Source organism: Castor canadensis, chromosome 4, assembly GCF_047511655.1.
Source record: "Castor canadensis chromosome 4, mCasCan1.hap1v2, whole genome shotgun sequence".
NCBI lineage: Eukaryota > Metazoa > Chordata > Mammalia > Rodentia > Castoridae > Castor > Castor canadensis.
Genome location: NC_133389.1, coordinates 185,022,146 through 185,034,371, shown reverse-complemented (window position 1 = coordinate 185,034,371; position 12,226 = coordinate 185,022,146). Strand labels below are relative to the sequence as shown.

The window sequence follows — 12,226 nt, the reverse complement described above, 5'->3', positions numbered from 1 at the left end:
CCTGTGTAGGTCCAAGAGGAGGAGAAGGGAGCTTGTGCCTGTTTTTCCCAGACCCTGTCCACTATCCCTTTGCTGTCTTCCCTTCTCTGTGGTGGATCTCAACTGCCATTGCCCCTCTGTGCCGAATCTTCCTAGTGAACCTGGCTAGGGAACCCCAAACACAGTCAACAAGTGCCCACCCTGGGCTTCCATAAGCCACTCTTTGGAAGAAGCTAGAATGTTAATCAAGAAAAGTCATGGGCACATTTAAAAGACAGAGTAGAGGATTCTGGAAGGTGGTGGGGTACAAACACTGGGATTCTGTCTCCCCTTGGGCGACACGTGCACGGCAGAACCTGTCTGAAGTGACTTTTGTAACTCTGGACTCTGTTGAAGGTCTGCAACTTCCAGAGGAAGGCTGTGTGTGTGTGGGGAGGGATTGTGGGTAATTTCTATCAGTTTCAGCTCTTAGCAGAGCACCAGACACCAGTTCCCCTCTAGCACCTGGCAGCAGCTGCATGCATGCTCTGGTGCCACCTTACATATAGCTTGCAGGAGCCCAGGAGGGTAAATGGCAAGGATTGTTGATTGCTGCCTCTCATCAGCTGCCTCTGATCTTGCACCCCCTCCATTGTTGCCAGCCCCTTCCCCTCCAGCTGAAGCTGACCCAAAGGCCAGCCCTTTGTTTTTCTTTTCTTTCCATTTGGAGAGCCAGACATTAAAGACTAGGACATTCAAAAGCAGCTGCATAGAGGAAGAAAATGGGAAAGGGGGCATGCCAAGGGACAGGCAACCTGAAGTTCACTCCTTAGGCTCATCTTGGCAACAAGTAAAAACTAAACACTAAAACAATAGCAAAACAAAAATGTAAAGGGGAAGGGGCTGGGGGTGTAGCTCAAGTGTTAAAGTGTTTGCCTAGCAGGTGCGAGGCCCTGGGCTCAATCTCTAAGTTCTTCAGAGAGAGAGAGAGAGAGAGAAAGAGGAAGGGAGGGAGAGAGGGAGGGAGGGAGGGAGGGAGGGAGGAAGGAAGGAAGGAAGAGTGGATCATTTGCACAGTTCTAAAGCAGGTGAGCAAGAGAGATTTGGGTATTCTGGCTGGCACCTTGAGGCTTTCCCCAGAGCATTTCATGCTAAACGTATCCTTTGCAGTTGAGAATTCCTTTTCAATTGTAAAATCTTAGCAGTTGCAGAGTCCTCATTGTAAAGAAAATTCTGCTCTCTATTACCTCTCAGGAAAAAGCTCTTTTCTTAAAGCATGATTATTGGTCACACCTCATGCGGGTGAGATAACCTGAGAGGTAGCACAAGTGCATGCATAGGGTGCCCCACGTTGTACGACAAGACCTTGTCAGTCAAATCTGTCAATCACCCTAGCCCATCCTGCAAAGACCACCCAGATTTTTCCCACCCTTTCAATTTAGAAAGGCCCTTTGAAACAAAGACTGGCATTCTTGTGCTTCTATCCCACCTGGGTGGGATAGAAGCTACTCTCTTTTTCTTGTGAGTAACTTCCCCTCACTTTCAATAAACTTTATGACGTTTTCATGTCTTGCTTGGACTCTTCTCCCTGGGGACACAGGTGCGTAGGAGTCTTCTGACCAGAGCCCTTAGATACCACCCATCCAGTAACAGTTCCACATTATTTAGTTCAAATGCCTAATTTTAGCAACAGCCCCCCAGAATCACAAAACTCACAAAGAAATATGGCATACTTGAAGAGCAAAAGAAGTCAATAGAAAGACACACAGGCAAAGATACTAGAAAAAGATGTTGAAGTGGAAACCTTAGAGAATGTGCAAAGACCCAAAGGAAGATGTGGAGCAAGGCAAGGAAGCAGTACAGGAACTAGAGGAAACCTAAGAAACCACAGACATTTGGGAGCTGAGGGATAGAGCAGCCCTGTCCTCAGCATAGCTGACCAGCTGGTTGGGGAGAAAGAACAAATGTGCTTGTGAAAAATGGTCTTGGTGATTCTGCACAGGACACACATGCAAAGGCATTGGTGATTCAAAGGATGCAAGGGGTGGGGTGCTGGCAGTGGGGCCAAATCACAGCCCCACCTGGTCTTCATGAGTGTCCATCCCTAACCCTGCCCAGCCATGCCCGCCTTTCAGATGGCCCCCTGGGACTGTGGCAGTGATAGACCTGAGCTGTACATTACTCTGATGTCCCCTCTGAGCAGCCATGAGCACCTGAAGGAATGCCCTTAGCTGGTGCTATGTTACTCCTCAAGCACAGGAAACATGGGAAGCTGCCAGCCAGGCTTCTTCCCCAGTCCTCCACCACCTGCTTGCTCTGAGTAGGGATCCAGAACTCTCCCTCTGTTAGTGGCCAACCCACAGGGGTCCATAATTGCCCCAGAAGAACCCTGGGCCCCATGTGCCCTGCCTGCAGCTGTGCAGTGACCAAGGCAATCTCTCCCCATCTATACCAGAGATATTGCCCCCAGGACCTCAGAGCTCTCTCTGCTCTTTCTGGGTTCCTTTCAGTACCATCTAAGTGCTTGCTCCTCATGGTGGCCCTGACAAAAGGCAAGGCAGGGGCGAGACCCCCAGAACCCAAGTTGGCTCCCCCAGGTCCAGCTCTGTGCAGATGAGGATACACAAAGAGCTCACCAAGGCTCCTGTGCCCCCAAGGCATCTCCTCTTACCCAAATGTGAGCCGGTCCACACTTCTGTCCACATCAGTGGACTGGGCCTCAGGGGCCTCTGAGTGGAGGATGGACACTCGAACCCTGCTGACAGTGGCGTGATGGATCCTGTGCAGAGTCCACCGCACTGAGATGGCATTGGCTGTCACGTTGGTGACTTCAAAGTCCTCAACAGGGCGGGGTCCTGGGGGGCAATAGGCTGCTCAGCAGGTTCTGACTCCCCCTTGCTTCCAGGGGAAGGGGAATGGAGACAAGACAAAGCTTGGTAGAGTGCTGGGGTCACAGGGAGGCCAGTGGAGAGAAAGGCCCCCTCAGCTGCCTAGCAGGGACTCAGATGGGGTGCAGGCTTCACTTCCAGAGATAGTGACTGCAGAGGGGCCCCAGAGGCCCTAGAGGCAGACTAGGTGAGGGTGAGGGTGTGAAGGGGCCTTCCTGGTCCTGCTGGTCCAGTTACCCTTCTTTATTTGGTGCTGGCTGTTCTGGTCTAGTAGGGAATGTCTGGGCATGCTGTGGGCAGTACTGGGCCCTGAGGGATGGAAGTTGTAGAGTATCCTCAGTGATCACAGGAAAGGGACCACTCATGAGCTCAGTTCCCTGTTGGTCTGGTCTCCTCAGATGCTCAAAGAGTGCCACTGTGAGGGGTGGGTGGTGGGCCAACCCAGACCAAGAGAGCCCGGGAGGGCAGCCCTCAGCCCCCCGGTGGCACAGAGCCCCAGTCCAAGGGACCTGATGCTGACAGTAGTCTCTCTGGCACATTCTGGGCCCCTGGTGGAGACCCTACTCTGAAGGGGGCTGGGGAGAGTCTCCAGCTCCTCCATATGTCTTTCCAAGGCAGACCCCCATCTCAGGAACCTCCAGGCACTTTGTATCGTGTGTGTGGTACAACTCAGGGCCTTATGTTGCTAGGCAGGTGCTCTACCACTTAAGCCACACCCCTTAGCCCTTGTTTGCTTTAGACATTTTTTAGTTAGGCTCTCCCCACCATTCTCCTGATCTTTGTTTCCCAAGTAGCTAGGATTACAGGTGTGAGCCACTGTGCCTGGCCAGGCACTTCTTTTTGAAGCTGTGCTCCCTCTGACCACCTGCTCAGCACCAGAGCATCTCAGGGGTCCCAGCTGGACTGGCTGCTCTGCATCCTTAGTGTTGGGGTCTCTGGCCTTTGGTTGTTATCTTCAGCAGGACATTTCTCTTGAGTTCTTCCAGGTGGGCTCAGGTGTCCTGAGGACCTCATCTGTCCCTTGCTTGGACCAGCATCTGGCCAGAGGCCCGAGGCGATGCCTTCTTCTCGGGAGACCCTCTAAGCTCTTCTCTATACATGGCTCACTGTCCTGCTTCACCACACATATCCCCTCCTCCCACCTGCCTGCTCAGGTTCCCAGCATGTGGACCTCTGGCAGTACCTCCAAGTCCAAGCTCTGGACAACTTTCCCTCTTTCCTCAGGATTTCAGCACCCCTTTCCCATTCTCTGTTCCTGTCTCTTGAGGACACAGGTGTGGCCATGGCCTCCACAGCCCCCATCCTCTGGGGTCCAGCCTTCCTTTGTACCTGACCAGCTCCTGCTTCACCCATGGGCATGTTCTAAGGATTCCTCTTCCACTCCAGTGTCCAGCAAAGAAAGCAACCTAGAGCCCCCAAGACTCCCTTCTATGTCCTCCTCTCCTTCACAGCCACCCTGCTCCAGACCCTCCAAGTCCCGATCACTTTCCCAGCTCCCTCGCAGGCACCTTCTCCCTTCCCACCCCGGTCGCCTCCCTCGTGAGGATGCAGCCCCTCAGGAGCTGCCCTTGGCCGGGTGGGGCATGGCTGGTCAGGCGGCACTCACGGGTGCGGGCCAGCAGCGCGGCGGGCCTGCTGATGTCATTCTTGTTGTTGGTGTTACGCTTGACTGAAAAGACCGAGATGTTGTAGGCGCGGCCGGCCGCCAGGGCTCGCAGCTGGTGCGAGGAGCGGCTCCGCTCCACGAAGTCCGTGCGGCGGGAGGTGCCATCCGAGGAGGCGTAGGTGACCGCGTAGCCGTCCAGCACTTGCCTGGCCGCGGCGCCCTCAGGCGGGCTCCAGGATATGGAGACCCCACTCTCCTCCACCCTCTCCACTCTGAGGGCTGTTGGTGGGAGGAGCTCTTCAGGGTTTGCCCAAAACACAAGGGAAGGGGAGTTAGCCTAGGTCTGGGCTCTGAGGCCTGGGCAACAAGGCCGCTGCCAGAGCCCTCTCCCTGAGCCCTGACTCCTTCGCTTTGGTGCCACGTGCCCTGTGAGGGTTCCACTTCCGCACGCGCGACTCTGTATCCCCCTTCCTGCTTCTCAGGACAGGAAGCTGGGTAAGCAACCCCCTGCACCCTCTGCCTGCGTCCCTGGCCTGCCCTTAGGAAGGAGAGCCCCCTTTTTTGCCTAGGGCTCCTCACCACCTCACCTTTGGTGCAGTCCTTGCCCGTGTAGCCCACTTTGCAGGTGCAGCTGTGGGACCCGTTGCTGGCTAGGCAGTAGCCACGGCCCCCACAGGGGCTGGAGAAGCAGGGGTCACTCACTAAGGGAGGAAATAACAGTGAGTGGGAGGCCCTCCTTGCTTCTAGGAACCTTCCTGCATGGGGTGGGGTGGCACCATAGCAGGCCTGCCTTCCTGAAGTGTTAACATCCCATTGGTCCACCCCACACACCCAAGGCCTGGCCTGACCAACACAGGTTGGGCATCACTCAGTGGCTCCTTTGAAGGAAGGAAGACTCAGTGTCAAGGCTGGAAAAGATGCTATCTGGGGAAACACTGGTGTTGGGAGCCGAGTGATGGACATCAGGGAGGGCCTTGCTTGGGGGACCCTCTGGGGGCCAATGGGGGAAGGGACAGTGAGCACCAGGCTCTGGGGGTGCAAGGAGCTTGGCCTGTCCTAGGACAGTGGACCATGCAGGTGGATGAGCTGGAGCTGTGGGAGGGTGAGTGCCACAGGTGTGTGGGGGGCGGGGGGCTCAAAGACCAGAGGGCTAGGGAAGGGACCATACAGTCCGAAGTGAGCAGCTGGGTCTATGCCTTACCTGTCTCACAATGGTAGCCAAAGAAACCCTCTGGACAGACGCACAGGTAGGCCCCACCACCACCTTCACACCGGCCTCCGTGCTGGCAGGGGCTGGAGTCACAGGCATCCACCTCTGGAGAACACCCAGAGAGTTGGCCCGAGCTGCAAGGGGGAACTCTGGGGGAGGGAGGAGAGGACAGCAGGAGGAAGGGGTAGGGGGAGGCAAGGAGCAGAGGCCAGGAGAGGGGTGTGGGGAGCCTGCAGGGTAGGAAGGGCTCTTGGGGAAACCCCCCTCAGCCCTCCTCACAATCTCCCTCTTTCCCTCTCTCCCTCCCCAGTCAGCCACAGTTCTGGGTGTCCTTCTCCCTAGTGGCCTGTCCAGCAGAGGATGGCCCCCTACCTCCTTCTGACTTTCCAGCAGCCTAGGCTCTGTGTGCGGGGACCCACCTGTGGGAGCCCTACCTGTCTCACAGTGGACTCCAGTGAAGCCCATGGGGCACTGGCAGACGAAGGCCCCAGGGAGGTCTCTGCAGGTGCCTCCATTTCTGCAGGGCAGCATGCTGCACTCATTTGTCTCTACATAGTAAGGGTGGCACTGGCTCAGATCCAAGGCCCCAACACATCCCCCAGGGATTCTGAGTGCTCTTTGAGGAGGCACATGGATCTGGGGCTTCAGCCCATGGGTACATGACTCTGGACCTCTGCCTTTTCCTCCATCACCCCATACTTGCTCCTCCTAGGCAGGCATGCCACCCCCACTGCCTGACAACAGAGTTCCCCACCCTGGCCACTCCTGAACTCCATGCCTGAAGGCTCCCTGGCACCACAACTGGGCACCGCTCCTTGGCCTTGCCCTCCCTGGGGTTCAGTGTCTCTGTGTTCTTAGAAACCTATGAAGACACAAGAAAGTGCAGGTCTGATCACATGCTGGGCAGGCCTGTCCTCCTTTCCAGTGGCTGGCAGCACCATGTGTCAGGGGCTGGGTGGACTGTCTACCTTCTCAGCCTAAGCATAAACTCAAGTCAGAGGCGGGGCCAGTGTTTCTCAGCTGAGCTCTCAGTCCCAGAGGCAGAGGAGGCTGAGAGGTTTACAAATCTGTCCTGGATGTCAGAGCCAGTAGGGGCCTGAGGAAGCAGGCAGTGGCTGAGCTGGCCATCCAGAGAGAGTTGTACTGGGTGATATAGTAAAGTGGCCATGACCCGGGGAACCCCAGCGAGGGCCGGGCCCTCTTACCCAGCTCGCAGTGGACTCCCTCATACCCCGGGCTGCAGATGCACAGGTACCCAGCGGTGAGGTCCTGGCAGGAACCCCCATGCAGGCAGGGCTGAGATCGGCACTCATCCACTTCTGAGAGAAAGGAAAGACCCCAAGAATAAAGCCATGTGGCCATTACTAAGCCAAATTAAGTTGGGCATCAATTAGTTTTGAGGGACCAGACAAATTCTTTGATATCCGGAGAGGCCAGAACTAGGGCTGGGTACCCTTGGAGGGGAGGGTGGTTTGTGGCCCAGGGCCTCGGGCCTGGCTTGTGTCTTTGAAATGACTGGGGTTGCTCATTACCACTTAAGGTCTTTCAGAAGACACTGGAATTTAACTCCAATGGCTCTCAGGTGGAGAGACCCAAAGTCCTCAGAGGTTTGGCAGAAAATGTCTTATGTTTGACCTCACCATTTCAAACATACCAGTGATATGTGAAACCAGTACATTCAGGGAGCAATGCCCAGATTTAAAAGATTCACCATAGGTTTCTTCTAAACTGGGAGTAGTACTCCCGAGTTTAAATATTTAACTTGAGAAAAGTTTAATTTTAATGCTTAAGTAAATGGTAACGACCGTGTGGCACCTGGGACTAGTGTCACCAGGTGCTACTTCCCTCCTGATGCCAACTCCTGTGGTTATGATTTCTCTGCCTTTTTAAAATTAGTTTTTAAAACTTTATGAATCACCTAAACAACATGGTTTTATTTTTGTTCTTGAGCATTATTAATAGAGTGGATGATACTTGTTCTCCCTCAGCACTTCATTAACGAGGACTCTTGCAGCTCATGCTTGTGTAATGTTCTGCAGTCAATCAAGTCATACGTCCCTTCAGGTGTGGCAGGCACTTGCTTTGACTTGGTTCCAGGCTTTTTGCTATTGCAAAAGATGCCATCTTGAGTATTCTTTCACATCTGGCGTAGCTGTGCAAGTTTTCTTAGGTTTACATAGAAGTGGAATTGCTGGGACATAGGCTGTTTTAATAGGCAGCTTAGAGCAGGCAAAGTACCAAGTCATTTTCACAGAGCTAATGCTCACACCAATACAAGCTTCAGCAGACTTCTGAAATTCTGCCAACTGAATGTATCTCATTGCTTCTTGAGTTGCATTTCCCTAACTACTAATGAAGTAAAATGTTTCTTTTTATGTTTATTGGCCATGCATTTTTTCTTCCAGGAAGTGCACTTGTGTTTTGCCTGTTTTACTACAGGGTTGATTTTCTTATTGATTCATTGGTGTTTTTCATGCAGTCTTGAAACCAGTCTCTTTCCCAGGTTCTAGTTTGTATTCAACTTTCTTCTTTAGGATTAGGGATTTAAATTCCTAATTTTTATATAGTCACGTCAGCTTTTTGTAGCTTGAGGAATCTTTCCCTACACAAAAGTCATAATTGTGTAAAATATATAATTGTAGTTTCTAGAAAACCATTTAAGTCTTTACTCCACCTGGAATTAATTGCTGTGTTTGGTGAGAGGGGACTAATGTAATATCTTTCCAAATTTGTAACTATTTAATTCTCGCTGTCATGAGTATTTTCTCAGATGCTTTCTTTTTGAAGTTTATAGTTTTTAGCTTTTACGTTTATGTCTCTAATACTTTTCACACAGTAAAGCATGTTTTTTATGCTACTGTGCTGAAGACTGTTTCATTTCATTTTCCAAGGGGTCACAGTTAGACTGTGGAATTCTGATTTGCTCCACACATTGATCCTGCATCCTGTGATTCTGCTAAGTGCACTCACAGTTCTAAAGCTTCTTTTGTGGTGTCTCTACAGAATTTTCCACGTACACAATTGTGTTACCTTCTCTTCTTGTCCATTAGGACAGTGCTGAAAAGAAGTAGTGAAAGAGCACCTTGCCTTTTCCTGATGGTGGGAAAATCTTTCGCCATTTTGTTTTGTTAGTGGTAGTCTTTTCACGGATATCCCTTATCAGATTGAGGAAAAGACTGCCTATCTTAGTTTATTAAACTTTTAATAATAGTTGGGAGAAATGACCCAAGCCTTGTATGCACATATGAATAATAAAACAATAAAAAATAATTTAAAAAAATAATAGTTAAATTTTGCCAAGTGTTTTTTCTCACCTAATTGATATTTCATATAGTTTTTCCCCCTCTATCTCCTAATATGGTGAAATACATCAATTAATTTTCAAATGTTGGGCCAACCTTTGCTCTTGAGGTAAATCCCACTGAGTCGTGATTATATTGTCCTTTTGGGCAGTAGTGGGTTTGATGTAGTAATATTTCACTGGGATTTTTTTTCAAGTTTCACAACATCTGTGTCTGGCTTGGCTGTCATCAACACTGCTCTCATCAAGTGAGCACTGGAGCATTCCTCCCTCCTGTTTTCTAAAGGGCTGGCCGGAGGTTAGTATCATTCCTTTCTTAAGCATCTTAAGCTCACAGACTGGGGTAGCAATATTTATTTCTACTCTCTGGAAGTCTGTATAATACTGTAATGATCTGCTTCTTGGCAGTTTGGGCTTAGTGTTCCTTTGTGGGAAAAGGTTTGAACTATGGCTTGGATTTCTGTAAACTGTCATAGGACATGAAGGTACTCTGTATTTCCTTGAGCTACTCTCCTTAAGTTATATTCTTCTATGAATACTATGTCCATTTCTCCAGAGACTTCACATTTATTTGCATAATGCATAAAGATAACATCTCTTATTAACTTTGTGATCTCTGCTGTGTCTATGGTTGTGCCACCATTTTCACTGACGACAGCTTTTATTTCTGCTGTTTTTCTTGATCACTTCTCTCACAGAGACCTGTCCATTTTTTAAGACTTTTCAAAGAATATGGGCTTTATCTTTTCTTGTATCTTTGATTTCTGTTTCATTAACTGTAGCTTTTCCCCTTTCCCCTCTTTCCTTCACTTTCTTTAGTTTCATTTGTTATTCTTGTCCTAGTTCTGAATTCTGAGCTTTTCATCTCTTCTGACATGGGTACCAGGGAATGTTCTGTGTGGTCAGAGAATGCATGAGCTCAAACCATTCACTGCATTATTCAAATGTTTTTTGCTTACTTTTTTTTTTGCTTCTTAACTTGCCTTTGATTGAGAGGGGTAGCATGTGTCAGTTTCTTCCTAAAGTCTGTGAGTTTTTGCTTTGAGACATTCAGACCATTGTGTGAGGTGCCCATAAGGGTGGCTTTTCCTGGTGAGGTGAGCTGACCTTGCTGTGCCCAGCCACTCCATTCCCAGTGTTGCTCTCCCCTGGCAGTCTAGTTTTTCTGACAGTGACATTGCTATTCTAGCTCCCTGGATCGCATTCACCTGATATTTGTTCCAGACTTTTACCTTTGCAGTTCCGATGTTCTTATGTTTCCAGAGTGTCTCTTATAAGAGCATATAGCTTGTTTTGCTTATATAAATCTGACAATATTTACCTGAGAGCTTAGTCCATTCATATTTGTCTGTATTTTTTTTGTCATAATTCTTTTTAATCTTAATATTTGATACTTTTTTTTTTGATTTTCCCCTTACTTTTAGACAGTGACAGATCTTGCTATGGTATCTGGTAACTCTCTTTTCTGTCATCTGGATTTGCTTATCTTATTCTTAAAGTACTTACACCCAAAAGGACCTTTTTTTTTGCTAAGACTCTGAGACTGTTTGCATGAGAATATTTTTAGTATGCTATCACATTTGAATAACAATTTGACTTGTAAACATTTCTTGGTCTTGAGTTTATCTCAATGTTTATCCCGTTTGGGATCCAATGAGATTCTTGGTTCTGTGGACTTTTAGAAAGTGCTCTATCATTGTCTCCTCAAGTTTTTTTGTTGTTTTGTTTTGTTTTCCCATTTTGTACTCTGTTTCTGGGACTTTAGTTATAGGCTTGTTTGCCATTTCAGTGTCTCACAGATATCTGTTTAAAAAGTTATTCTTCATAATTCATTTTTAATTCTGATATGCACTTTAGATATTTTATTGTTCTGTCTTTGAGTTCTGTGATTTTTTTTTGTTGCATCTTCATTTCAGATTCATTCTTGCATTTTCAGTTCTATCGTTTCTATTTTGTTATTTAATTTTTTTTCTCTGCTCTGGTTCCCTGTTATTCATTCTTTTCCTGAACATATCTACGATGGCATTCCAAAATTCTTGTCTGCAAGTTCCAATATTTGGGGGCATCTGTCGGCCTGTTTCCATTGGCTATTTGTTTTCTAGAGTATGTGTTGTAATTTCTTGCTTCTCAGACACAGTAGAGACCAAAGTGAGACATTCCTTCCTCCAGGATAAATAAGCTCTGTTCTTTGAAAAATGGGTGTGTAAGTGTTTGGCCTCCTGCTGCAGTTACTTTGAGTACAGGGAAGCCATTTGTGAGAATGGTCCAGAGCAGAGCTAACAGTAGTCACTATTGTCACCTCAGGGTCCATAGCCTTAGTTCACAGAGAACAGTTAGGGGGAGGAGGAATTTGGGCTTAGGTTGTGTGCGCCTACATCTAGCTGGGTGAAGAGAGTGTGCGCTCTACCCACTCCACCCACACCCCGAGGGCCCACAGAATCACCAAGGCACTGGGGAGGCTGGCTCCAGACACCCTGCGGCTGACAGACACGCATGTGGGTGGGGGCATCCAGGCTGTAGCCATGGCTGCATGCATACAGGGCCACCGAACCCACGCGAGTTCCATTGAAGCGCATCGTGGCATGCTTCACCTCCTCAGGGCGACCACAGTCCACCTCTGCAAGAGCACAGGAACACACCCTGAGCTGTGGCTGCCCTGCCCAGGTCCTCTTCATTCTTCCACCTGACCAGGTTACAGGGCCCAGGGAGGCCTGGCTCTAGCAGCACCTTTCTGGGGGTGCCACTTGACTTCTGGGAATGGGCCACCTCTGAAATGGATCCCTCCCTTCCTTCCTTTCTCTCTCCCTCCCTCCACTCCTTCTTTCTTCCCTCCCCCTCCACTCCTTCCTTCCTTCTCCCCTCCCCTCCCCTCCTGTTCCCTTATTCCTTCCTCCCTCCCTCCCTTCCCCTACTTCTTTCCCTCCCTCTCTTCCCAGCTAGCTCCTGGAAGATTAGGAACAAATGTTATGTCCCTCAGCCCAACCCCTTGGCCTTCTCACCTGCCTGGCACCGGTGTCCTGTGTACCCTGCCTGGCAATGGCAGGAGAAATCTTTGCCTAGATCCTCACAGGTACCCCCATGCAGACATGGATTCTGGAAGCAGGGGGAGGGTGCTGCAAGAATACAGAAGGGTCCCATCACCGTGTCTCCCCTGAGGGTCTCTGGGCTGCATGGGGTGTCCTGCTTACTGCACCCAGCTCTGCCTCCTACTCCTCCAGGGCCTAGGCCATCCCTGTCCACTGGGCCTGTTTTCACATGTGCAG

At 49.8% G+C, this 12,226-nt stretch overlaps 1 protein-coding gene across 23 annotated transcripts in view; it reads right to left on the bottom strand.

The window, feature by feature from the left end:
* The window catches only part of Sned1 (sushi, nidogen and EGF like domains 1), a 75,329-nt gene that overhangs the window by 26,649 nt on the left and 36,454 nt on the right, over nt 1-12,226 (bottom strand). For 19 of the 23 annotated variants that reach the window (XR_012447450.1, XR_012447451.1, XR_012447449.1 and 16 more), the window contains 8 exons: nt 11,963-12,076; nt 11,407-11,580; nt 6,868-6,981; nt 6,097-6,210; nt 5,654-5,767; nt 5,040-5,153; nt 4,453-4,749; nt 2,630-2,813 (listed from right to left, as the gene is read on the bottom strand). Coding sequence is in view for 17 of the 23 variants with exons in the window: in XM_074072244.1 (XP_073928345.1) it covers nt 2,630-2,813; nt 4,453-4,749; nt 5,040-5,153; nt 5,654-5,767; nt 6,097-6,210; nt 6,868-6,981; nt 11,407-11,580; nt 11,963-12,076 (1,225 nt within the window). In the remaining 6 variants the exon portion in view is untranslated. The remainder of the gene's footprint in view (nt 1-2,629; nt 2,814-4,452; nt 4,750-5,039; nt 5,154-5,653; nt 5,768-6,096; nt 6,211-6,867; nt 6,982-11,406; nt 11,581-11,962; nt 12,077-12,226) is intronic. The other 4 variants (XM_074072235.1, XM_020183060.2, XM_074072245.1 and 1 more) reach the window with 2 other exon arrangements.